The sequence below is a fragment of the Cherax quadricarinatus genome, chromosome 64 (assembly GCF_038502225.1).
Source record: "Cherax quadricarinatus isolate ZL_2023a chromosome 64, ASM3850222v1, whole genome shotgun sequence".
Classification (NCBI taxonomy): Eukaryota; Metazoa; Arthropoda; class Malacostraca; order Decapoda; family Parastacidae; genus Cherax; species Cherax quadricarinatus.
In genome coordinates this window covers 11,407,338-11,432,886 of record NC_091355.1, presented here as the reverse complement: position 1 = coordinate 11,432,886, position 25,549 = coordinate 11,407,338, and the positions used below count along the sequence as shown (strand labels likewise).

Below are 25,549 nucleotides of genomic sequence, written 5' to 3'. Positions count from 1 at the left end.
ATTCCCCATGTTCATCCCTTGTGCAAGTATTAGTGATACATTCTAGTTGGTCTGAGTAGTATATGGCTGTGCCACCCCCTTGTTGATCTGGCCTACAGTTGTGTATGGCTGTGTAACCAGGAATGGCATAGACATCTGTACTATCAGGCTTTAGCCAGGTTTCAGTTAGTGTAATGATGGACATATTGGCATGTAAGGAATTTAGTAATGCTATGAGGTCATCGTAATGCTTGCTTAAAGATCTGATATTGTAGTTAAATATAGTTATGTTGTTGTTGGCACTGAGAAGTGCCTTTGATTGTTCTGCAGTGTAGTAATTACAGTTACTGTTTGATTCATTTAAGTCATTAAATAAGAGGTTGGTATCAGGATCAATGCTTGTAATCATAAGATTTGTAGTGAATCTATAGTTTGAATTAAGTATAAAACAAAGTAAATAGTCTTAAGCTAAAAAATAGCACCTGGATTATTTAACAAATGTAAAATAATGAGCTAAGGGACTAATACAAATAAAGTGATGATCAAATAGTGGAGCTTGGGAGTATGATAGTAGGTAGTACTATAAAGGTAATTTTTTAAAGTTAGAATTATAGTATAAAATTATAATATAAAAGGGACTAATATACATTTACAATCACTGGACATGGTTTTAGAACTGCTGGAGCTTGTGGAACTCCTTGAAAAAAGGCACCATGCACAGAGGTACCTTACATTCCTCACACATAAACCGAGTGTCTTTGCGTCTTTGTTACCGTCATTTTGTTTGTGCATAGACGATGCATCTCTTCTGAGCAAATTTCTTCTGAGTTGAAGGAAGCTGTATTATGAAATGATCACCTTCCCTCCTCAAATGCTTGGGTATATCCTGAGGAGTTTGAGGACCTTGTTGTATAGCAGGTGTTGTTACCTGGTACTTCATTATGAGTTGTCTGACAACAGATAAACAAAATTCACCATATGGTGGTCTGTTGCCAGTCTTCATTTGGTACATATTATATGCATTGAGCATTGAAATGTCCATGAGATGGAAGAAAAGTTTCATGTACCACTTGTAACTTTTACGACCACAATCAACAAAGCCAATCTGCATGTCACATTTGTCAACCAAGCGCATGTTTTGTGTATAATCAATCACTGTCACTGGTTTTTGAATACTTTCATTAGTCACTCGATCAACTTTGCCACTGTCTTGCATTTCCTTACGTTGAATGGTTGTCAACAATGTGACATCTCGTTTGTCATGCCACCGTAATGCCATGATGTCATTAGCAGTAAAAACCTGCACGTCATCACCACGAGCACCTGCGTTGAGCCTGGGCATATGTTTATGATTAGAATGCACTGTGCCACACACATCTGTCTTGTTCACCCGCAGGAAATCACTGAGTAATGGGCTTGTGTACCAGTTATCGGTATATAATGTATGCTTCTTACCAAGATAAGGTGCCATCATGCTTCTCACTATGTCACCTGAGATACCCAATAACATCTTGGTATCTTTCAGTGTTTTACTTCCCGTGTATACAACAATATCCAATATCAGGCCACTGTCACAGTCACAGAGTACAAACAGTTTTATACCAAAGCGTTTCCTCTTGCACGGAATATACTGCTTGAATGACAGCCTACCTTTGAACAAAATCAAAGACTTGTCAATTACAAGATTCTTGAATGGATAAAAGTACATGCTGAACTTTTGAGATACATAAAAACATTTCTGATCTTGTATAACCTGTCACTTCTGTCAGGCCTGGTTTTGTCAGAGAAGTGCAACATACGTAACAATAAGATAAACCTGTTCACTGGGATGATTTCACTGAAGACCGGGGTAGAAATTAGCCGATCTGTGGACCAGTATGCTTTTATATTATGCTTATAGACATGAGGCATAAGCATTATTGTTGCAAAAAGCAAATACATTTCTGCAACAGTCGTCTCTTTCCACCTGTGTAATCTTGACTGTGGTGATATGATCGTATTTGCTTGTTACTTTCCCTGACAATAGTTTCCATCAATGGCTGGTCAAAGAATAGTTTATTTATTTATTTATTTATTTATTAATTTGAACATGATACAGAGAAGTACAAGGAATACAATTTTTAAAGTGCAGCATGCCAAAGTCCCTTGTATGCAGAGCATTATGGGCAGGCTTAAAATTAACTTAAGATTAACTGAGCAATGATATATTCAGTGGTACAAAAATTATTGTAAAACAGATAACAATTTAGTACAAATGAGTATTACAAAGACAGGTCATAGGGTCATTTACTGTGTTGCTGTGTAATCAGTAAAGTGGAGTATTTTGTTAGGTAATGAAGTTAAATAGTAAAGTTTGATTGGGTCACAGGTTGACATTTATGAGATACAATAATGAGATACATATATGAGATACAATTATTCAGTATTTATTTAGTTGTGGGTGAGTAAGTGATTTTTGAGAAGAGACTTGAATTTATAAACAGACAGTGTTTCTTTTATGTTCACAGGTAATGAATTCCAGATTTTAGGGCCTTTTATGTGCATTGAGTTTTTGCGTAGTGTGAGATGGACATGAGGAATATCAAAGAGTGATCTGTGCCTTGTGTTATGGTCATGTGTTCTGTTGAGGTTGGTAAGGAGATGTTTGAGGGGAGGGTTTATGTCAGAGTTAAGTGTTCTATGTATGTAGTAGGTGCAGTAATAAGTATGGATGTTTTGTATGGTGAGTAGGTTTAGAGTTTTGAATATTGGTGGAGTGTGCTGTCTGTAGTGGGAATTTGTTATCATTCTGACTGCAGCCTTTTGTTGGGTGATTAGTGGTCTGAGATGGTTTATTGTTGTTGAGCCCCATGCACAAATTTCATAGGTGAGATAGGGGTAAATAAGAGAGTGATATAGGGCCAGGAGGGCTGACTGTGGAACATAGTACCGTATCTTCGATAGTATGCCTACGGTCTTGGAAATTTTTTTCGAAATTTGTTGTATATGTGTTTGAAATTTGAGTCTATTATCAAGGTGGAATTCAAAGAATTCCAGTTCATTTGCAGTGTTTCCAAGGGGACAAGTTGGTAGAATTCCACTTTCAGAGTCATCAAAGTGGTGGGGCTTGGGAACAAAATTGGGATTTTGCTGCCAATCCCAGATACAGTTTGCTGGTGGATACTGGACATCATAGGCTGGTTGTGCGGGTAGTTGTGGTTGTGGTGGGCTGGTAGCTGACGCTCCGCTTTGCCCTGGAACTGCGGAGTCAGCAGCGTGGGTCCTAGCCTGGGCTGGCGAGTCACGCATGGCCGTGGCACTACCATCACCACTACCACCATCTACTGATGCCTGTGGTCTATCCATGCCAAGTGTAGCCACATCATCCTCACTATCACTATCTATACCTGGTGTAGGGCCACAGGATGTACTCCGGGATGTACTCCGTCCCCTGGGCACGGCATAGGGTACACTACACAGATAACCTGCACATAAAAGAGAGAAGCTTACGACGACGTTTCGGTCCGACTTGGACCATTTACAAAGTCACACTAACCAGAAGTGGAGCAGGACGGCTATGTATAGGCAGGAAGAGGTGGTGGTAGTAGTAGTAGTACAAGAATGGTATATAATATCGACAAGATGAAATTAAGACACGCGCAACACCCGGGCATCCCTATCGTAGACGTTTTGCCATCCAGCCAGCCACTGGATGGCGAAACGTCCACAACAAAGACACCCAGACGCCGTACATGTGTCTTAATTTCATCAGTAGTAGTAGTAGTACAGTGGACCCCTGGTTCGCGATACTAATCCGTTCCTGAGAGCTCATCGTAAACCAAAAATATCGGAAAGCGAATCAATTTTCCCCATAAGAAATAATGGAAATCAAATTAATCCGTGCAAGACACCCAAAAGTATGAAAAAAAAAACTTTTACCACATGAAATATTAAGTTTAATGCAATAGAATAGTAATTACAATAACAACACTAACAATAAATAACAATAAATAATGAAAGAATAATTGACACTTACCTTTAATGAAGATCTGGTGATGATTGATGGGATGGGAGAAGGGGAGTGTGTGGATGGTGTTAGCATTTAGAAGGGGAATCCCCCTCCATTAGGACTTGAGGTAGCAAGTCCTTTTACGGGGTTACTTCCCTTCTTCTTTTAATGCCACTAGGACCAGCTTGAGAGTCACTGGACTTCTGCCGCACAACATGACTGGCAGCCTCACCATGCCTAATCACACTGTATACCACTACGATTCTTAAATCTTTCAAACCAACCTTTGCTGGCCTTAAATTCACTCACATCACCACTAGTTGCAGGCAATTTTTTTACCAAATCGTCATGCAACTGCCTAGCCTTTTCACAAATAATTGCTTGAGAGATGCTATCTCCTGCTATCTGTTTTTCATTTATCCACATCAATAACAGTCTCTCAACATTTTCTAACACTTGCGGTCGCTGTTTCGTAATCACAGTTGCACCTTTTGCAAGAACAGCTTCCTTGATTGCCGTTTTCTTGCTCACTGTAGTAGAGATGGTTGATTGGGGTTTACTATACAACCTGACCAGCTCCGACACACGCGCTCCACTTTCATACTTTGCAATTATCTTTCTTCATTTCAACAGTCATTAGCACCCTTGGTCTCGAAGGGTTGGCACTGGGAGCTTTCTCGGGGCCCATGGTGACTTATTTTGCAAAAACAGGCGCCAAAAACAGTGATAATATGGATAATATGGAATGTACCGAATGTATCCTTAGATGCGCGCACACTGGCTGGCTTGTAAACACTGGCACACACGGGGCAGTTCAGGCCACACATGGACACGTCTCGTACGAACCACATTGCATACCGGGTTTTGTATCGGGAAGCGAGGCAAATTTTCTGCGATATAATGCATCGGTTACCGGATTTATCGGATACCGATAGCATTGCGAACCAGGGGTCCACTGTAGTAGTAGAAGAGGTAGTAGTAGTGGTAGTGGTAGAAGTGGGGAATAAGGAGGATGAGCCAGTCAAATACAAAGGAAGGGGAGCACTGCAAGAGAGCTAGGTGCCCACAGAGGGAGAGCAAGCACACAGAGGTGCATGAAAGGGGAAGTGGTGAAATAAATGAAGAAGGAACAGGAACACGAGACAGGAGAGAGAAAGACAACCCAGAGGAGAAAAAGGAAAGAGGAAAGGGGATGAGGGAGAAGAAGAAGAAGAAGAAGAAGAAAAAAAATGAGGAGTCAGGTTAAGTCACGGGTGTTCTGAAGTTTGGAGCATTTTACAATGTAGTGGGAGAGGAAGGCATCTACAGAGACGAAGCCAGGGCTAAGATTCATACAAGGAAAGTTGTGTATTAGAGAGGATTCAACTAGACGGCGACTGTTCGAGTTGGAAGTAGGGAAGACAGTTTTAGCAGAAGACCAGTCAATAGGATGGCTGTGATCTCTTGACGTGACAGAAAAGAGCATTGTTAGTGTCGGCAAGCCTAACACTATTTTTGTGCTCCCTAAGTCTGTCAGAAAGAGATCAACCAGTTTCTCCGAAGCATTGAAGAGGACAGGAGGAGCAAGAAATAGAGTAGACACCAGGAACATCTGTAGAGGGAGGAGAGGTATGAACGGGATTAGTGCGAAGAGTGTTAGTCTGGCGGAAGGTAAGCTTGATGTCTAAGGGACGAAGAGAATTGTTGAGATTAGAAAGACCAGAAATGTAGGAAAGGCAGAGGATAGAAGAGTTCCCAACTAGAACAGTCGCCGTCTAGTTGAATCCTCTCTAATACACAACTTTCCTTGTATGAATCTTAGCCCTGGCTTCGTCTCTGTAGATGCTTTCCTCTCCCACTACATTGTAAAATGCTCCAAACTTCAGAACACCCGTGACTTAACCTGGGCACCTAGCTCTCTTGCAGTGCTCCCCTTCCTTTGTATTTGACTGGCTCATCCTCCTTATTCCCCACTTCTACCACTACCACTGCTACTACCTCTTCTACTACTACTACTACTACTGATGAAATTAAGACACATGTGCGGCGTCTGAGTGTCTTTGTTGTGGACGTTTTGCCATCCAGTGGCTGGCTGGATGGCGAAACGTCTACGATAGGGATGCCCAGGTGTTGCGCGTGTGTCTTAATTTCATCTTGTTGATATTATATACCATTCTTGTACTACTACTACTACTACTACTACTACCACCACCTCTTCCTGTCTATATATAGCCATCCTGCTCCACTTCTGGTTAGTGTGACTTTGTAAATGGTCCAAGTCGGACCGAAACGTCGTCGTAAGCTTCTCTCTTTTATGTGCGGGTTATTTGTGTATCGTTCCAGTCACGGTATTGTGCCTTTTTTTTGTTATTTATAGGGTACACTACCCGAGTGCACGCGGCGGCGTATGTACCGACGCTTCACTGGTGAATATGTTTCCTCACTATCACTACTCGAATGATCGTCAAGAGCAATAAAATCACAATCCACGTCACTATCATCATTACTGAAGTCAGAGGCCTGGCCACGCGAAAATAATAGTTTTCTCTTGCGTTGAGGTACAACCGACCATGACTGACGAGTGCCCACACCAGAGGTGGAAGGTTGAGGATTGTCAGGGTTTTCTGCACTATTATCGATATCCTGGTTATTCCTTTCGGTCACTAACTGATCAAAGCCAAAGAATTCGTCTTCATTTCCACTTCCATCACTGTCAGAACTATCAGATAGGAACAGGAGAGTCCCAATTTTCCTTGGAGTGAGAGCTGCCTTGCTACGAGGCATGGTGAACAAGGGTAACTGAGCCGGCGTTCCCACAATGCTATGCGGGCGCCTAGATTTTTTGTTTATGGCGCACACCCACCATGCAGATCTTACATGTAGGCCTATGAGCGTTTTCACGCTAAATTTGACGGCGCTAGAATTTTGGCGTAGATCTACAGTTTGGACACTCAACGTGAAGCCGTAGATCTACGGGACGGACCCTGAAAGGGTTAAATTCAAAAACTGAGGTTCCAACATACTTCATTTTTCTTCCATGTTGTTTTGTACTAAGTTTGTAAATTCATGCTTTATATTTATATTGAAGGATAAGTTATGGCAGGAAAAGAAGGAATATAAATATAAATTTGAGGATTATGTGGAGCAAAATAAGGGTTGGATGTGAAAAGTGGGTTATAGTAAGTGTTTATGCACCTGGAGAAGAGAGAAGTGTAGAGGAGAGAAAGAGATTTTGGGAAATGTTGAGTGAGTGCATGGGGAGTTTTGAACCAAGTGAGAGGGTACTGTACCTGTGGTTGGGGATCTCAATGCTAAAGTGGGTAAAAATGTTGTAGGGGGAGTAGTAGGTAAATTTGGGGTGCCAGGGGTAAATGAAAATGGGGAGCCTTCAGTTGAACTATGTATAGAAAGAGGTTTGGTAATAATTAATACATATTTTATGAAAAAGAGGATAAATAAGTATACAAGATATGACATAGCAATTAATGAAACTAGTTTGTTAGATTATACATTGGTGGATAAAAGGTTGATGGGTAGGCTTCAGGATGTACATGTTTATAGAGGGGCAATGAATATATCGGCTCATTATCTAGTTGTAGCTACAGTTAGAGTAAGAGGTAGATGGGGCAAAAGGAAAATGGCAACAGTAAGTATGAGATAGGTGAAAGTTTATAAAGTAAGGGAGGAGGAAGTTAGAGTGAGATATAAGCAACTTTTGGCAGAAAGGTGGGCTAGTGCAAGTATGGGTAGTGGGGAGGTTGAAGAGGGATGGGATAGTTTTAAAAATGCAGTATTAGAATGTGAGGGCAGAAGTTTGTAGCTATAGGAGGGTGGATGCAGGAGGAAAGAGGAGTGATTGGTGGAATGATGAGGTAAAGGGTGCGATATATGAGAAGTGATATAAGAAGGGCAGAGTACATATATGGAAAGTAAAAGAAAGGTGAAGAGAGTGGTGAGCGAGTACAGAAGGAGAGGAAACGATTGAGTGGGAGAGGCACTGTCAAGAAATTTTGCTGAGAATAAGAAAAAAATTTAGAGTGAGATAAACAGATTAAGAAAAGCTAGGGAACGAATGAATTTGTCAATTAAAAACAGAGTAGGGGAGTTAGTAGATGGGGAGCTGGAGGTATTGGGTAGATGGAAGGAATATTTTGAGGAACTTTTAAATGTTGATGATGCACTGGCCAGGGAAGTATAACATCTTTTAGGAGTGAAGAAGACCAGGATGTGAGTGGGGGGAGGTGCATGAGGCATTACACAGAATGAAAGGGGGTAAAGCAGCTGAAACTGATGGGATCATGACAGAAATGTCAAAAGCAAGGCGATATATAGTGTTGGAGTGGTTGGTATTTTTGTTTAATAAATGTATGAAAGAGGGGATGGTACCTGGGGATTGGCAGAATATAATTCCTTTATGTAAAGGGAAGTGGGACAAAAGAGATTGTAAAAAATATAGGGGAATAAGTTAACTGAGTATACCAGGTAAAATGTAGGGTTATTATTGGAAGAATTTAAGATAAGACAGATAGCAGGATTGCAGATGAGCAAGGAGGCTTTAGAATGGGTAAGGGTTGTGTAGATCAAGTGTTTGCATTGAAGCAAATATGTGAACAGTATTTAGATCAAGGAGAAGTTTTCATTGCATTTATGGATTTAGAAAAGGCATATGATAGAGGGGATAGGGGAGCAATGTGGCAGATGTTGCAAGTGTATGGAATAGGTAGTAAGTTATTAAATGCTGTAAAGAGTTTTTATGAGGATAGTGAGGCTCAGGTTAGGATGTGTAGGAGAGAGGGAGATTACTTCCCAGTAAAAATAGGTCTTAGACAGGGATGTGTAATGTCACCATGGTTAACATATTTATAGATGGAGTAGTAAAAGAAGTAAATGCTAGGGTGTTGGGGAGAGGGGTGGGATTAAATTATCGGGAATCAAATACGAAGTGAGAGTTTATGCAGTTACTTTTTGCTGATGATACTGTGCTCTTGGGGGATTCTAAAAAAAAGTTTCAAAGGTTAGTGGACAAGTTTGGGAGGGTGTGTAAAGGAAGAAAGTTGAAAGTGAACATAGATAAGAGTAAGGTGATGAGGGTATCTAACGATTTAGATAAAGAAAAATTGGAAGAAGTGAATGTTTTCAGGTATTTGGGAGTTGACTTGTCAGTGGATGGGTTTAAGAAGGATGAGGTAGACCATAGAATTGATGAAAGAAAAAAGTTGAGTGGTGCATTGAGGTGTCTGTGGAGACAAAAAAAAAGTTACCCATGGAGGCAAAGAAGGGAATGTACGAGAGTATAGTGGTACCAACACTCTTATATGGGTGTAAAGCATGGGTTGTAAATGCTGCAGCAAGGAAGCAGCTGGATTCAGTGGAGATGTCGTGTCTAAGGGCAATGTGTGGTGTAAATATTATGCAGAGAATTCATATTGTGGAAATTAGGAGGTGTGGAGTTACTAAAAGTATTAGTCAGAGGCTGAAGAGAGACTGTTGAGGTTGTTTGGTCATTTAGAGAGAATGGAACAAAGAAGAGTGACTTGGAGAGCATATAAATTTATTGGGGAAGGAAGGCAGGGTAGGGGCCATCCCCGAAAAGGTTGGTGGGAGGGGGGTAAATGAAGTTTTGTGGGCAAGGGGCTTGGACTTCCAGCAAGCGTGTGTGAGCTTGTTAGATAGGAGTGAATGGAGATGAATGGTGTTTGAGACCTGATGAGCTATTGGAGTGTGACCAGGGTAATATTTTGTGAAGGGATTCAGGGAAACTGGTTAGCAGGACTTGAGTCCTGGAAATGGGAAGTACAATGCCTGCACTTAAAGGAGGGCTTTAGGATATTGGCAGTTTGGAGGGACGTCTAAACTGTCGTATCTGAGCTCCTCTGCAAAGACAGTGATTACGTATGAGTGATGGTGAAAGTGTTGAATGATGATGAAAGTTTTTTATTTCTTTTTGGGTTTTTCTTTCTTTTTGGGTCACCCTGCCTCGGTGAGAAATGGCTGACATGTTAAAAAAAAATTTACCCTGGTTATGTTTATGTACTGTATTTTTTGGGTTTTCTATGTTTTTCTTTTCCTGACCAGGGAAATAACCCATCTCCCTCCTTTTCCTGATACTGGTTCTGCCAGATCGTTTATTGGTGTTTACTCGTTTTATATTAAAAAGAATTGAGAGGAAACCTTGAACTACATTTTCGACTATCTTGACTGTTATGAAATCAAAACCGAGTGAGAAAATGAGAGGAGAGGAAAATTGGAGGACAGGTTAGTGACAGATATACCAGAAACCAGGTCAGGTGGGAGATACATATTCTTGTTTTGGCATACTCTTCATCCCTCTGTCTTATTTTTGCATTTCCCTCAGATATTTGTTTCAAAACTAATGAAAAAATTTTCAGATGATTCTTATTCTTCACTGTATCATTTCTTTTGTTGTGACTCACACTTAGTGATTTTGAGTGAAAGTCCTCATAAATATCTAGTTGTTTTATCTCCAATCCTTGCATTGCTTCATCCATCTTCAGCTCATATATCACTTTCCCTACTTAGCCTCTGTCTTGAGGTGTCCTTGCTTCCCAGGGTTCCTCCCCCCACTCTCTTGCCTTGGTTCTATGATCATCATTATGATGGTCTTGTCCATGTCTGCTTTCTCTTTTGTCATTATTGATGCTGATCTAGTATCCTTAGTTTTGAGTGTCACCCCATTGCTTGTTTAATCTTATCATTATTAGTTTTATAACAGAAATTTGTACATTTGTGTCAGGCCCTGGCTGGAGAGAGGTGTTAGCAGTAAAGAAGCAAAGCTTTATCTGCAGAAACTTGCAGATGTCTGTAAATCCATATCCATTCGCCTTGATTCGGCTAAGGTATGAAACCTGCTGCTGCTCTTCATTATGAATACACTTGTTTAAAATTCCTAAGTAACCTTATACTATGCTTGCCATTATTTGGTGTCAAAATGAGGTACTTTTTTCTTCTTCTTCTTCTTCTTCTTCATGATGTAAACTTGTGTGACTTGCTAATGAAAGCTCCATTTTCCAACAGCTGCTTCTCAGCAATGGAGACATTTCTGTAAAAGAAGCAAGAGAATTAAATCTCAAAATTAATGAACTTGAGAATGAACTCCAACTTCGGAGTGAATACATTAGTGACCTTCAGGCCAACACTGTGGATAATAATGTAGGTATGTGGCAATACTAATTTCCCATTTATGGTAATCAGGAGCAAGTCTTTGGTGTGCTCCTAGTTCTTGTACCCATGATGGGTGTTGCATTGAATTTTGCCCTAGCTGGTAGGGATTGTATAAAGCTAGAGCCAGTCTTCATACACATTTACGGTGCCTCATTAGAGGCAGTTGCCTAAGCAATACTTAGTGGGATGGGCTTACTGGTGGCTTTCTGCTTCGATAAGCTGCATGCTCTACAACTTTTCAGATACTGCAAATGTGCATAAATTTAAAGAGGTTCAGAATTACTTCTACACTGATGTTTAGAAGCAAAAATTGTTACAACACTGAACAACAGATTTCCTTCTGAGGTAAAAGTATGCATTCAAGTCTAATTTGAGTATGTTAATTTTGAAGTCTAAAATCACAGATTAACTAACTACATAAGATTTTTAAGACAAAAAACTATCACTATTTTGAGTTTGGCTGATGTGCTGAGAACAGTTAACTTGTACAATGTGCCAAATTGTTTTAATCCACAATTCCTGTAACTAAAATTTCTGACATAATGGGTAAATTCTGACTTCAGATTTGGAATCAGCATATGTAAATTAATGAAAAACACGCATTTACCTCAGTAGCAGACTAAAAGCCTTTGTATTTCATTATCTGGAGTCGCTGGCAGATGACGGTAGGCTGGGAGCTCTTTGAGGGCAAATGCTCATTTATGTGACAGTTTGGCTCATGGCCTTGCATGTGTTCATCTGCAGCTTAGGCTGATCACTTGGGCCAAACATCTGACAGATTATCAAGGGTAATCAGGTGATGACAGATGAGTAGCCATACAAATCAAGCAGTTTGATACTGCTTCCAGGAGGAACCAGTGGAGTCTTCTTACACACTGCCTCAACCCATTCAGCCCATGTTGGGGACCATAACACCTTATACATGAAAACAAGAAGAATGCCTCCTCAACAAGGATGTGATCATCGTTTGACAAATTTTTTGAAAAGCTGAACAGTGTTCTTGTGAACACCAATTCCTTGGTTCTTACTTGTAACTGACAGGGACTCCCTCGAACCACCAACCTTCAGGAGGAACCTTGATGTGAAATTGTATGTTCCCTTCTTGTACAGTGCTGCCAGTGGTACAGATTTGGGCACCAGAATTAAAAATGTAGTGGAACCTTGGTTTTCATCATTAATTCTTTCCAGAAAGTCTGACGAAAACTGAATTCGACAAAAACTGAAGCAGTATTTCCCATAAGAAATACATGTAATGTAAATCCAATTAATCCATTCCAGAAACCCAAAAGTATTAACAAAAAATACATTTTATAGAGAATACCTGTAGTTTTACATACAGAAAACAATGAGAAATAAATATAAAGGACTTGTGGAAATTTGTCTGGACTGCCTCCTTGTAAGCTGCTCCCCTGGCAGTACTGCTAACACGGACACTCTGAGACTAGTCCTATCAGAGCTCACAAGTGGCTTATAGGACACATTTCCATATAGCTGAACTTGCAAGAAAATTCCCCTCTGCATGCATGCACGACTTGGTGGAGAAGAATATATCACCCAGTCTTCCAACCTCCCTAAGCCTTAGTCCCTCTGGACTCTCCCCTTCTAGTCACAACATGCAGTCAGAGACTTAATTCCTGCAATATTCAGTCAGTATTAGTGACCTGCCTACACCTCAGAAATTCCTGATTCCAAGGGGGTGTGTATCCCCTAGTATAACTATGCAGTAAGAGACACTAGCTTCTAAACTTGTACGTACTTAGAGGGGATGCTAGTACATACTGGTCTACTGGCGTCCGACTGTAGACTCGGCCCACAGTTCAACTCACTCATGATGTCCCCCAGAAAACTGGCCAGAAATACTGAGAAAGAAAGGAAGGTCTTGTCTTACTGTAATGGGCCTGATGGAGAGTATCCCCAGTACTTCGAGGATGCCTACACCAAATTTCCCCAGGTCTAGTATGTGTAGACATGTTGGGGCGCCGCACTGCTGTCACGGCACTTATTATTCCGATGGTGTCTGATCTTAGTAGAACGCTGGAGTGTCCGTGATACCCATACTCCCTCGTTCGAGCATGGCGGTTGCCATTTCTCCTTGGCTAATACGTATAACCTAACGTTTCCCTATACTGAAGGCCTAAACCTACCTACGTGAAGGCTTAGGTCTACATTATAAATATCTACAGTTGCCTCAATAATCCTAATACAGTGGACCTCGACCAACGATATTAATCCGTTCCAGAGAGCTTGTCCTTAGCCAAATTTATCGTTAGCCGAATTAATTTCCCCCATAAGAAATAATGGAAATCCAATTAATCTGTTCCAGACAGCCAAAAGTATTAAAATAAAAATTTTTTTTACATGGAATATACATTTCCTTACAAAGAAAACAATTGAGACATGCACAATAAATACATTAAATAAATACTAAAATGACACTTACTTTTATTGAAGAGTATTGATGAGTGATGAGACACTGTTTTTCTTGAACACTCTGGGATTTTCAGAGTGATGCGTGAGTAAAGACTTCACTTTGCAATCCCCACTAGCATTACAACAGAACATGAGAGCTAGCCTGTCTTTCATAGCCTTGTGTCCTGGGAGTGCCTTTTCCTCCTGAGTAATGTAGGTCCTGTTTGGCAATTTCTTCCAGAACAGGCCTGTTTCGTCACAATTGAACACTTGTTGGGGTTGGAATTTTTCAGCCTCGCCATGCCTTATCACACTGTGTATGCCACTACGATTCTTAAATCTCTCAAACCAACATTTGCTGGCCTTAAATTCACCAATATGAGCACTAGTTCCAGGCATTTTTTCCTGTTCACCTGAGTGTTAGTCGACTGGTGTGGGTCGCTTCATGGGGGACAAGATTAAAGACCCGAATGGAAATAAGTTAGACAGTCCTCGATGACCCACTGACTTTCTTGGGTCATCCTGGGTGGCTAACCCTCTGGAGTTAATTGTTTCTCCGTAATTGATTCTCGTTAAGCCACACCAACAACACACTCTCCACATCTTCAAGTAGTACAGCTGATGGTGGTGCAGCAGCAGCAGCTGACCGTCATACTGCAGCAGCTGACGGTGGTACAGCAGCAGCTGATGGTGGTGCAGCAGCAGCTGACGGTGGTGCAGCAGCAGCTGACCGTGGTACTGCAGCAGCAGCTGACCGTGGTACTGCAGCAGCTGACCGTGGTACTGCAGCAGCTGATGGTACAGCAGCAGCTGATGGTGGTACAGCAGCAGCTGACTGTGGTGCAACAGCAGCTGACTGTGGTGCAGCAGCAGCTGATGGTGGTGCAGCAGCAGCTGATGGTGGTGCAGCAGCAGCTGATGGTGGTGCAGCAGCACCTGATGGTGGTACAGCAGCAGCTGATGGTGGTACAGCACCAGCTGATGGTGGTGCAGCAGCAGCTGACCGTGGTGCAATAGTATTTCTCACCCTTTTTACCACAGGGTTGGCACTAGAAGCTTTCTTTGGGCCCATGGTGGCTTATTTAGCAGTTACAAGCACTAAAAACAATGGAATAATATAAAATGTATCAAATGTATGCGTGGAACCATCTGCCCTGAAGGCAGGACAGCTGAGGCGCTCAGGCCAGACGGACAGGCGGACGCGTTTAGGATGAATGTCCTTACCTGAGTTTTTCATCATTGGTCGAGCCAATATTTTTACGCAAAAACGCATCGTTACCTGATTTTATTATTAGTCGATGCCATCATTGGTCGAGGGTCCACTGTATTAATTTATTTATTTATTTTATGTCTTTGCAAACAGTACATTGAGATTTTATATTTACTATAGTGGGTTGCAATGCAAAGAGAGCCTCTATTATGCCTAGGTATTATGGGCCAACTTAACATTATTGGCTTACAGACTACAGTACTTAACACTAAGGATTTTATCATAGTTCTACAGTAGGACAGTAATTATTTCATAGTTGAACAGTAGATTATTAATTATAAATGAATTAAATTTGTATAAGACAAAGGATATATTCATATAGTCTAAAATGCTTTTTGTGAAAACATTGGTTCAATTATATTCCTGTCAACAATGGATAAAAGGTTCAAAGTGATTGTTGAAGTTATGATGTGGGAGTACATAGGTGGGTATGTGTGTACTGAGTATTTAACATTTAGTCTAGGGTGATTAAGTTGTATAAACTACCTACACTTTCCTTGAAGGGTAAATCTATCAATCTAGATGTACCGTCCAACCACCTCTGCCAACCTGGTGTGTGTGTTTTGGGTAGATGTGAGGCCTGCAAAACTCAGATGCCCCATCCGTGGAATGTTAGGGGTTTCATACAGCTTATATACCTTGTGGAACTTTGGACCGAATAAGTTCCCACAGGACTAATGAAATGGATGAATGAACATTTAACATCACTTTTACCTTTATTGAAGACTCTTGTTGGTGTATGGATGATGGCGAGGAGGGGAGAGGGAGGAGAGGTTATCTCTACCACCATCTCTACCACCATCTCTACCACCATCTCTACCACCATCACTACCACCATCACTACCACCACCACTGCCACCATCACTACCACCATCACTACTACCATCACTACTACCATCACTACTACCAACTACTGCAATCACTACCACCATCACTACCACCCTCTACCACCATCACTACCACCCTCTACCACCATCACTACCACCCTCTACCAACAAGAAACAAAGCCAGGCTGACTCAGAATGTGTGGGATGCTTTGTGTGGGCACTGGTGGACACGATGAAAACCGAGGTGATGAACGATAACTGGGACAAAATTTTTGATGAAAAAAGTCGTTGAAAACCAAATTCAATGAAAACCAGGGCAAACGAAAACCGAGGTTCCACTGTACAATTCACCTCTTTATAAGTGCCTTGCAGAGTGCCTCCTGTACAGAAGTGGTTTATAGCCAAAATACTTCTTCTCTTATGCCAAATCTAAGGAAAAAACAACATCCAGTATTTGGCCCCTGCTTAGGCGAGATGGGACATACACAGATATCAGCCAAGAAATGAGTGAGATACTACAGTCCCAATATGACTCAGTGTTCAGTGAGCCATTACCCAGACTAAGGGTTGACAATCCAGAAGAATTCTTAATGAGCAAGACCTAAAATTTGATCATCTCAAAAATCTCTGATATTATCCTAACACCACAAGACTGAAAAGGCAATAAATGACATTCCCGTGCACTCTGCCTGGGGCAGAGTGCATGAAACTCCATGTTCATCAAGAACTGCAAGAAGCCTGTCGGGTGCCTTCAGCAGTCTATGGAGAGGGAGCATGGACACTGGTCATCCCACACTCACTAATAACAACAGATATAGCCCCACTACAAAGGTAGCAGTAACGCAGTTGCAAGGAACTACAGACTGATAGCACTAATATCCCGTATCATAAAAATCTTTGAAAGGGTTCTAAGAAGCAAGATCACGAACCACCTAGATATCCATCAGTTACACAACCCAGGGCAACATGGGTTTAGAACAGGTTGCTCCTGCCTGTCCCAGCTACTGGACCACTATGACAAGGTCCTGGATGCTATAGAGGATAAACAAAATGCAGATGTAATTTACCCAGACTCTGCAAAACCCTTCGACAAGTGTGACCATGGTGTAATAGCGCACAAAATGTGTGATAAAGGAATAACAGGAAAAGTTGGCAAATGGATCTATAACTTCCAGACAATAGACCACAAAGAGTAATAGTAAACAGAGTAAAGTCCGAGGCAGCTACGGTGAAAAGCTCTGTTCCACAAGGCATAGTACTCGCTCCCATCCTATTCCTCATCCTCATATCTGACATGGACAGAGATGTAAGCCATAGCTTCATGTCTTCCTTTGTGGATGACACCCGAATTGCCATGACAGTGACCTCCATCGAAAACACTGCAAGACTCCAAGCAGACATAAACCAAATCTTCAAATGGGCCACTCAAAACAATATGAAGTTCAGTGAAGAGAAATTTCAACTACAGCCTCTCCTCACTTATGGACATACTGTACTCGTTTACCGATGACTCAGGTTTATGAGAGGCTTTCTGACCAGTATGCATACCTTAATAATGTATATTAGAACTGATTTCCTCTTTTGTTTATTACAATATACAGTACAATACTGTATAAACATTTAAAAATATACCAGAAATGTTATAAATGATGCAAAGGTGACATTAAAGCAATATCAAAGATGGTTGACACAAACCCACAACCATTATAGTATGACTAATTTGTTTACTGACTTGGTCTTAGGAACGGAACTCCGTCATTCAGTGAGAAGAGGTTGTACTCTGATATGGAAAACTTAAGGAAATTAAAACTGTATCAGGGTATACAAAATATTCAAACCATACAATAGAGCAAAAAAGTAATGTGAAGGACTTGAGAGTGATAATGTCAGAGGATCTCACCTTCAAAGACCACAACAATGTATCTACTGCATCTACTAGGAAAATGAAAGGATGGATAATGAGAACCTTCAAAACTAGGGACACCAAACCCATGATGATTCTCTTCAAATTGATTGTTCTCTCTAGGCTGGAATACTGCTGTACACTAACTGCCCCCTTCAAAGCAGGCAAAATTGCTGACCTGGAGTCTGTACAAAGAACTTTCACGGCTCATATGTATAAGTATGATAAGGCACCTAAATTACTGGGAACAGTTGAAGTCCTTTGATTTGTGTTCCTTGGAATGCAGGCAAGAGAGAAACATGATAATATGCACTTGGAAAATCCTAGAGGGATTAGTACCAAACTTGCACACAGAAATCACTCCCTATGAAAGCAAAAGACTCGGCAGGAGATGCGACATTTCCCCAATGAAAAGTAGGGGCACCACGAGTACACTGAGAGACAGCACAATAAGTGTCAGGGGCCCAAGACTGTTCAACTGCCTCCCAGCATACATAAGGGGGATTACCAATAGACCCCTGGCTGTTTTCAAGAAGGCACTGGACAAGCACCTAAAGTCAGTACCTGACCAGCCGGGCTGTGGTTCGTATGTCAATTTGTGTGCAGCCAGCAGTAACAGCCTGGTTGATCAGACCCTGATCCACCACGAGGCCTGATCTCAGACTGAGCCACGGGGGCATTGACTCCCGAAACCCTCTCTAGGTGTACTCCAGGTATCTTTAATACAGTGGACCCCCGGTTTACGATATTATTTCATTCCAGAAGTATGTTCAGGTGCCAGTACTGACCGAATTTGTTCCCATAAGGAATATTGTGAATTAGATTAGTCCATTTCAGACCCCCAAACATACACATACAAACGCACTTACATAAATACACTTACATAATTGGTCGCATTGGGAGCTGATCGTAAACCGGGGGTCCACTGTACTTGTAAGGCCATAGACATGGTTTATAGCCACAAAAAGAAGTGTTTATCACTTTACAAATACAGTAGTTTTATTATGATTATATATGAAGCACGAGCTTGTTTGGGCTATACACCACGAGGAGTAGTTGAGCTTGATCCTCCAGCTGAGAAGTGCGAGGACATACTTTCTGCAAAATTGTAATCGCTTTTTCCAATATCTTATTTTAGTTTGATGTCTTTATTCACCTCATTCCTATCATGTTGTGTAAAATGCACTGGTGGTGGCCTGGTGGTTAACGCTCTCGCTTCACACGGCGAGGGTCTGGGTTCGATTCCCAGCCAGAGTAGAAACATTGGACGTGTTTCTTTCCTGTCTATGTTCCCCATCATGGGTACCTGGGTGTTAGTCGACTGGTGTGGGTCGCATCCTGGGACACTGACCTAATTTGCCCGAAATGCCTCCGGAGCATAACAAGGGACTTTCTATATAGTAATATGTCATTGTAATCAGCTAGGACTGTATACCCTGTACATGTACTTGTAGTAAAATAAAGATATTATGTATACTGTATAAAAGAAATAAAATGTTTGAATTTGATTGGAGGGTAATCAAAGGATTAGAGAGGTTCATAATGGGTCTAGGGATGGCTTCATCTTTTATGTTGCTAAAGAGGTTACTATAGTGGTAATGAACTACAATGTTGATACAAATTATTGAATTAAAAATAAAAGTAATGAATTTAGACAGTCATGAATTAGTCACGATTCACTCAACAGGTTTTGGTAACACTAGGTATTTGCTGTCAATGATGATAATATATACCTGCAATTGTGCTATTCGGAAAGGGTTTCTTGTAGTTTGATGCTCTCATACTAACAATAATAATAATAATAATAATTTTATTTCTGTAAGTACATATCCAAGGTATACAGTCCTAGCTGACATTAGTGACATACTACTATATAGAAAACCCCTTATTATGCAGAGCATTTTGGGCAAATTAGGTTAGTTTTGTCCCAGGATGCAACCCACACCAGTTGACTAACACCCAGGAACCCATTTTTACTGATTGGTGAACATGGATAGCAGGTGTAAGGAAACATGCCCAATGTTTCCACCCTTGCTGGGAATTGAACCCAGACCCTCAGCATGTGAAGTGAGAGCTTTGCCTACCAGGCCATGAGCCTGGTAGGAGGGGATGTGAAGTTTGCTGATAAAGGCTTAATCATTAATGACAAATGCATAGTTGTCCTCATCCTTATGAAGCTTGAGAAAGAGAGAGTATAGTAAATTTTCACTTATGAAAATCCTATTCAAGTTTGTAGGAATAAATGCTGAAAATTATTAGGTGCACTGTAGAGTACTTGATAGAACTTAACTGTACTATATATATATATTGCCTAATAAAATATTTTTCAGGCAAATGGAATTCAGTATGAGTGTTCCTAGAATTTATGAATACTTACCAGTCCTGAGATCCATGTTAACTTCAATCAAGGTAGACACTATATGCCCAGTTTCCATGGATAACATGGCACATTTGTCTCTACATGAAAAAGGATTCATTTGAATTAAGGATTTTATTTGCAGTGGACACAAGTGAAAAAATTGTGATTTAATTGGATTAAAAAAAATTTAATTTTTAATAAAATTACACACTTTTAACCTTAGTTTATGGAAAAAAATTTTGTATCATGCTAACACCTCAAAAGTTTTTTGTGGTTTATTTTAGTTATGGATGTTATTTTATCAATCATTACAAAATAAAATTTCTCTTACTGTAAACCATACCCCCGGCCGGGATTGAACCCGCGGTCATAGAGTCTCAAAACTCCAGCCCGTCACGTTAGCCACTAGACCAGCTAGTGGTCTAGTGGCTAACGCGACGGGCTGGAGTTTTGAGACTCTATGACCGCGGGTTCAATCCCGGCCGGGGGTATGGTTTGTTTGCAATCGTGTCATTACGATTTCTTGAGTCATGTTCTCTTACTGTACTGTGTATTTAGAGTTAGCATTATTTCAGTTTAATGTTTTTTTTTTGTTCAAAAGTCTGTAGTTCATAAACACTTTAAATTGAAATGTTAAGTAAGAAAATGCTATTAAGTCAGTGATAAACATCATTTATTGTTCTGTTTTAAAATACACTTATTTAATTTTCAAAATGAGAAAAGGCTAGTGCAAGACTATGGCTTATAAACCCCATATACAGTATATGGCAAAAATTTAGCCTTATCATAAGATTAATATTTCTACATTTTAAGTTTTTCAATTCATTATGTATTTTTAAGTCATGTCATGCTTTAGTGCATTTTTTAATAAATAAATTTATGTTTTAGCTTCATTTATTCACCTAAATAAACCACCTGGTAAGCATTTAACACCAGATGCGTTTCGTTTGCTGCACGTGGTTCAGTTGCTAGCACACTCAGCTCACACGCTGAGGTCCGTGGGTCAATCCCCGGTATGGGTGTAAACATTTGGGCATGTTTCCATAAGACACCTGCTGTCCATGTTCACTTATCAGTTAAATAGATACCTGGGTGTTAGTCAACTGTTGTGGATCTCATCCTGGGACAAAACTGACCTAATTTGCCCAAAATACTCTGCATAACAAAGGGCTTTTTATATAGTAATATGTCATTGATATCAGCTAGGCCTGGATATCTTGTACATGTACTTGTTGAGATAAAGATTATTATTATATTTTTAACAAACCAGCCATATCCCACCGACACAGGGTGACCTAACAAGAAAAACGAAAGTTTCTCTTTAAATTTAGTAATGTGTACAGGAGAAGGGATTACTAGTCCTTTGCTCCTGGCATTTTAGTTGCCTCTTACGACACACATGGCTTACAGAGGAAGAATTCTGTTCCACTTGCCCATGGAAATTATTGTTATTCTTCAAGGTATGCTCCAAATCCTAGCCCCCTTAACTTAATGCATGCAGACAAAATAGTCCAAAGTGCAGCAAAAGTTTCTGTAGTTAAATATCAGTATTGAATTGTAAACAGGCATTACCTAGAAACTAATATCCCAATTGGCACTTACATAGCTTGAAACTAATTTAAGCCTTCCACTGTGTAAGATACATTAGTTTAGAAAGTTTAAAGCCAGGCTAAGTAGGCAATCTAATTATTGCACAGAAACCAATATCCGAGGTTTAATAAAACTAAAATTAAGGTTTATGCAGTCCAATAACAATTGGAGCCTTTGAGTAAAATGCACCATTATTATTATTATTATAATCATGGGGAGCGCTAAACCTGTAGGATTATACAGCACATGTGGGGGAGGGGAGATGGAAGGTATTCAGACTCAATTCAGAAAACCAGAGCACAGATCAAATTTCCCAGATCAAAAGCCCCTCACCAGCATCAAGGAACCACCTTAAGTTTGAAGTTGCTCAGAAGTTATACCCTCAGTTTAATGCCTGAAGTTTGGAATAAGTTTATTTAGATACAGGTACATACAAGTACAATTATCATATATAGTAACGTGTAAACTACCTAGGATAACCCAAAAAAATTAGTGTCTGGCTTTGCCAGTGCTTAGGCAGGGGTACATCTATCTGACTTGGCGATCTCTATGCTGGCCTTTGTGGACTGAGGACTAATAATAATATTTATTTCTACAAGTATATGATAGAAGGTATATAGGCCTTGCTAATATCAGTGACATACTACTATATAGAAAGCATCTTGTTATGCAGAGCATTTTGGGCAACTTAGGTTAATTTTGTTCCCAGGATGCGATCCACACCAGTCGACTAACACCCAGGTACCGATTTACTGAGGTGAACAGGGACAGTAGGTGTCTTAAACACGTTTCCACCCGTACCTGGGTTTGAACCAGGACCTCACTGTGTGAGCTGAGTGCGCTACCAACCAAACCCTGCCTTGACCATCGGTGAGAAATTTTTAATTTTTGTTTTCTTCCCCAGGACCCAAATGGAATAAGTAAGTTTATTCAGGTATACACAAATACAGTTACATAGATTATCATACATAGCAGTATTTGTGTAAAGTACCTAGGATAACCCAAAAAGTCAGAGAGACTTATTTCCAATAAATCACTTTTTTTTTGGGGGGGGGGGGGGATGAGGTTATCCTAAATAATTTACACATATTACTAAGCAATAAGATCACAGTAAACAGGTGATATCACATTATGCAAAATTACCACAGTGAAGAAATAAGTTAAATTCCATACGCTTTTGTGATTTCTCACATTATCAAGGCAAGTATTGTTATTATTGTAATCAAGGGGAAGCGCTAAACCCGTAGGATTATACAGCACCTGGGGGGGGATGTGGAAGGCATTCAGGCTTAATTCGGGGAACTGGAGCACAGATCCAATTCCCTAAATCAAGAGCCCCTCACCAACATCAAGGAACCTTCCCTGAGGGGATCAAGGCAAGTAATGATGCGAGAAATCACGAAAGCTTGGATTTTTTTTCACTGTGGTAATTTTGCATACATGTTGCTTTCTAAGACCATTGTAATCACCAGAAATTTGAGTAATTGTAGTTATGTGAAACTGTACCTAAATAAAGTTGCTAATCATGCTTTCTAAGCGGTTTGTTGGGACATCTGCCCTTCCTAGGTCTCATGAAAGCCTGTTGTTGTTGACTCTTGTTGGGATATAAGCGAGTATTCACTGTTATCGGTAAGTCAGTTCATTTAGGCCCGGTGGTCTGGTGGCTAAAGCTCCCGCTTCACACACGGAGGGCCCGGGTTCGATTCCCGGCGGGTGGAAACATTTGACACGTTTCCTTACACCTGTTGTCCTGTTCACCTAGCAGCAAATAGGTACCTGGGTGTTAGTCGACTGGTGTGGGTCGCATCCTGGGGGACAAGATTAAGGACCCCAATGGAAATAAGTTAGACAGTCCTCGATGACGCACTGACTTTCTTGGGTTATCCTGGGTGGCTAACCCTCCGGGGTTAAAAATCCGAACGAAATCTTATCTTATCACCTACCTACAATTATTATAGTGTAAATTACCTGGGATAACCCCCCTCTCGAAAAAGTCAGTGACTTATTTCCATTGGGGTCTACCTTGCCCTTCCCTGATTTACATAAATTTGCATTTGCTGGAGTTAAGTTCTAACAGCATTTTGTCAGATCACTCCTGCAGCTTGTCCAGATCCATTTGTAGTCTTTCCTTGTCTGCTCATGTTTGTATTCTCATTACTTATGTCATCCACAACCAGGGACACTTCTGACTATTTCTTCATTGTCTAGCTCTGCCAGGGTTTAGGTAATGGGATCTACCTAACCTAATTGGAAATATAGTTCCCATTTCTGTTTTTGGAGGAAAATTTATTTCCTCCTCAATTCCAGTTCAGATCTGGGTAACGTATTTTTCCCCAGACTTGGGAGACAGGACTCAATAAGGCGTAACCTTGATGGTACCAACAATAATAGTTTCTGCTTCAGCCTTGGTGTGAGAATATCTCCCCGTCACCTCATCATAGTTGGCAAATTTTCCCCATTTCCCCTGGGAAGTTTTTTTTTCTCATCGTATTCTACCCACTGGGCACATTAATGGCTGGGGCACCATTTATCAGCTTTATTTTTACACATATAATACTTCACGGTTTTGGTGGGAAGCCGGTTACTGAAGCCCCGCTCTACCAGGGCTAAAATTTACGCTAAAACAGGTGTTCCATCTGACCTAACTGGGGACACTTTGCTCCTGTTTCTAATTGCAAGGAGGACTTTTGCTCTATTTCTTTTCATTCCGCAGCATAGGACAATACTTTTCCCAGACAGGAAAACGGTTCTCGATAAGGTGGAGGCCGTCAGTAGCCTTTAAAACTCAACAACAACAACACCTGGAGTTTTGTGGGGTCGAGACTCAGCTCCTGGCCCCAACGATTACTCTCAAAAATCAATGTCCACTATGAGTAGTGCTGGTCACCATGACACTGTCTTGGCTCACATCCTCACCCAGGAACACAATTCTCTTCCATCTTTTTTAAATGCTGTGTTTGGATTTTTGTCGCGACATTGCCCGTAAGTTAAAGTAAAGGTTCATTGACTAAGATTTTGCTTTTTCATATATTACAGTATGATTTTACCCAGTGTAAAATATAGTAATTATAGTTTAAACATTATATTGTCACTATTTGAGTTTAGGTCCAGGTCTGAACTCGGTCTTTTACCAGTTTGAATCGGAAATAAAATTATTATTAAATAAATAAGTTTATTTAGGCACAGATACACGTAAGTACAATTATCATACACAGTGTAATTACCAAGAATAATCCAGAAATGTCAGACAAAGTGACTTATTATCATTGGTCTCTAACAGATAGTAAAACATTGCGTTTTGGAATTTTATATCAGATTAAGCATACCTGGAGTATACCTGGAGAGGGTTTCGGGGGTCAACGCCCCCGCAGCCCGGTCTGAGACCAGGCCTCGTGGTGGATCGGGATCTGATCAACCAGGTTGTTACTGCTGGCCACACGCAAACTGACGTACGAACCACAGCCCGGTTGGTCAGGTACTGGCTTTAGGTGCCTGTCCAGTGTCTTCTTAAGACAGCCAGGGGTCTATTGGAAATCCTTTTTATGTATGCTGGGAGGCAGTTGAACAGTCTTGGGCTCCTGATACTTATTGTTCTGTCTCTGTGTACTCCTGGCGCCCCTACTTTTCATTGGGGAAATGTTGTATCTCCTGCCAAGTCTTTTGCTTTCATGGGGAGTGATTTTCGTGTGCAAGTTTGGTACTAATCCCTCTAGGATTTTCCAAGTGTATATTATCATGTATCTCTCTCTTCTGTATTCCAGGGAATACAGATCAAGGGACTTCAACTGTTCCCTGTAAATTAGGTGCCTTATCGTACTTACGTGTACCGTGAAAGTTCTTTGTACACTCTCAAGGTCAGCAGTTTCGCCTGCCTTGAAGGGGGCAGTTAGTGTACACCAATATTCCAGCCTAGAGAAATCAAGTGATTTGAAGAGAATCATCATGGGCTTGGCATCCCTAGTTTTGAAGGTTCTCATTATCCATCCTATCATTTTCCTAGCAGATGCGGTAGATACACTGTTGTGGTCTTTGAAGACGAGATCCTCTGACATTATTACTCTCA

The 25,549-nt window shown here is 40.8% G+C and overlaps 1 protein-coding gene across 7 annotated transcripts in view; it reads left to right on the top strand.

Annotated features, from left to right (window-relative positions):
• LOC128700025 (nudC domain-containing protein 3) overlaps positions 1-25,549 on the top strand; it is a 103,628-nt gene that overhangs the window by 59,135 nt on the left and 18,944 nt on the right. Inside the window, exon 1 of one of the 7 annotated variants that reach the window (XM_053792956.2) lies at positions 24,251-24,468. The exons of 5 other annotated variants lie outside the window; for them this stretch is intronic. In XM_053792956.2, coding sequence (XP_053648931.1) covers positions 24,347-24,468 — 122 coding nt within the window. In that variant the 5' untranslated portion in view covers positions 24,251-24,346. Of the gene's footprint in view, positions 1-24,250; positions 24,469-25,549 lie in introns of those variants that run through there. One more of the 7 variants, XM_053792957.2, reaches the window with a different exon arrangement.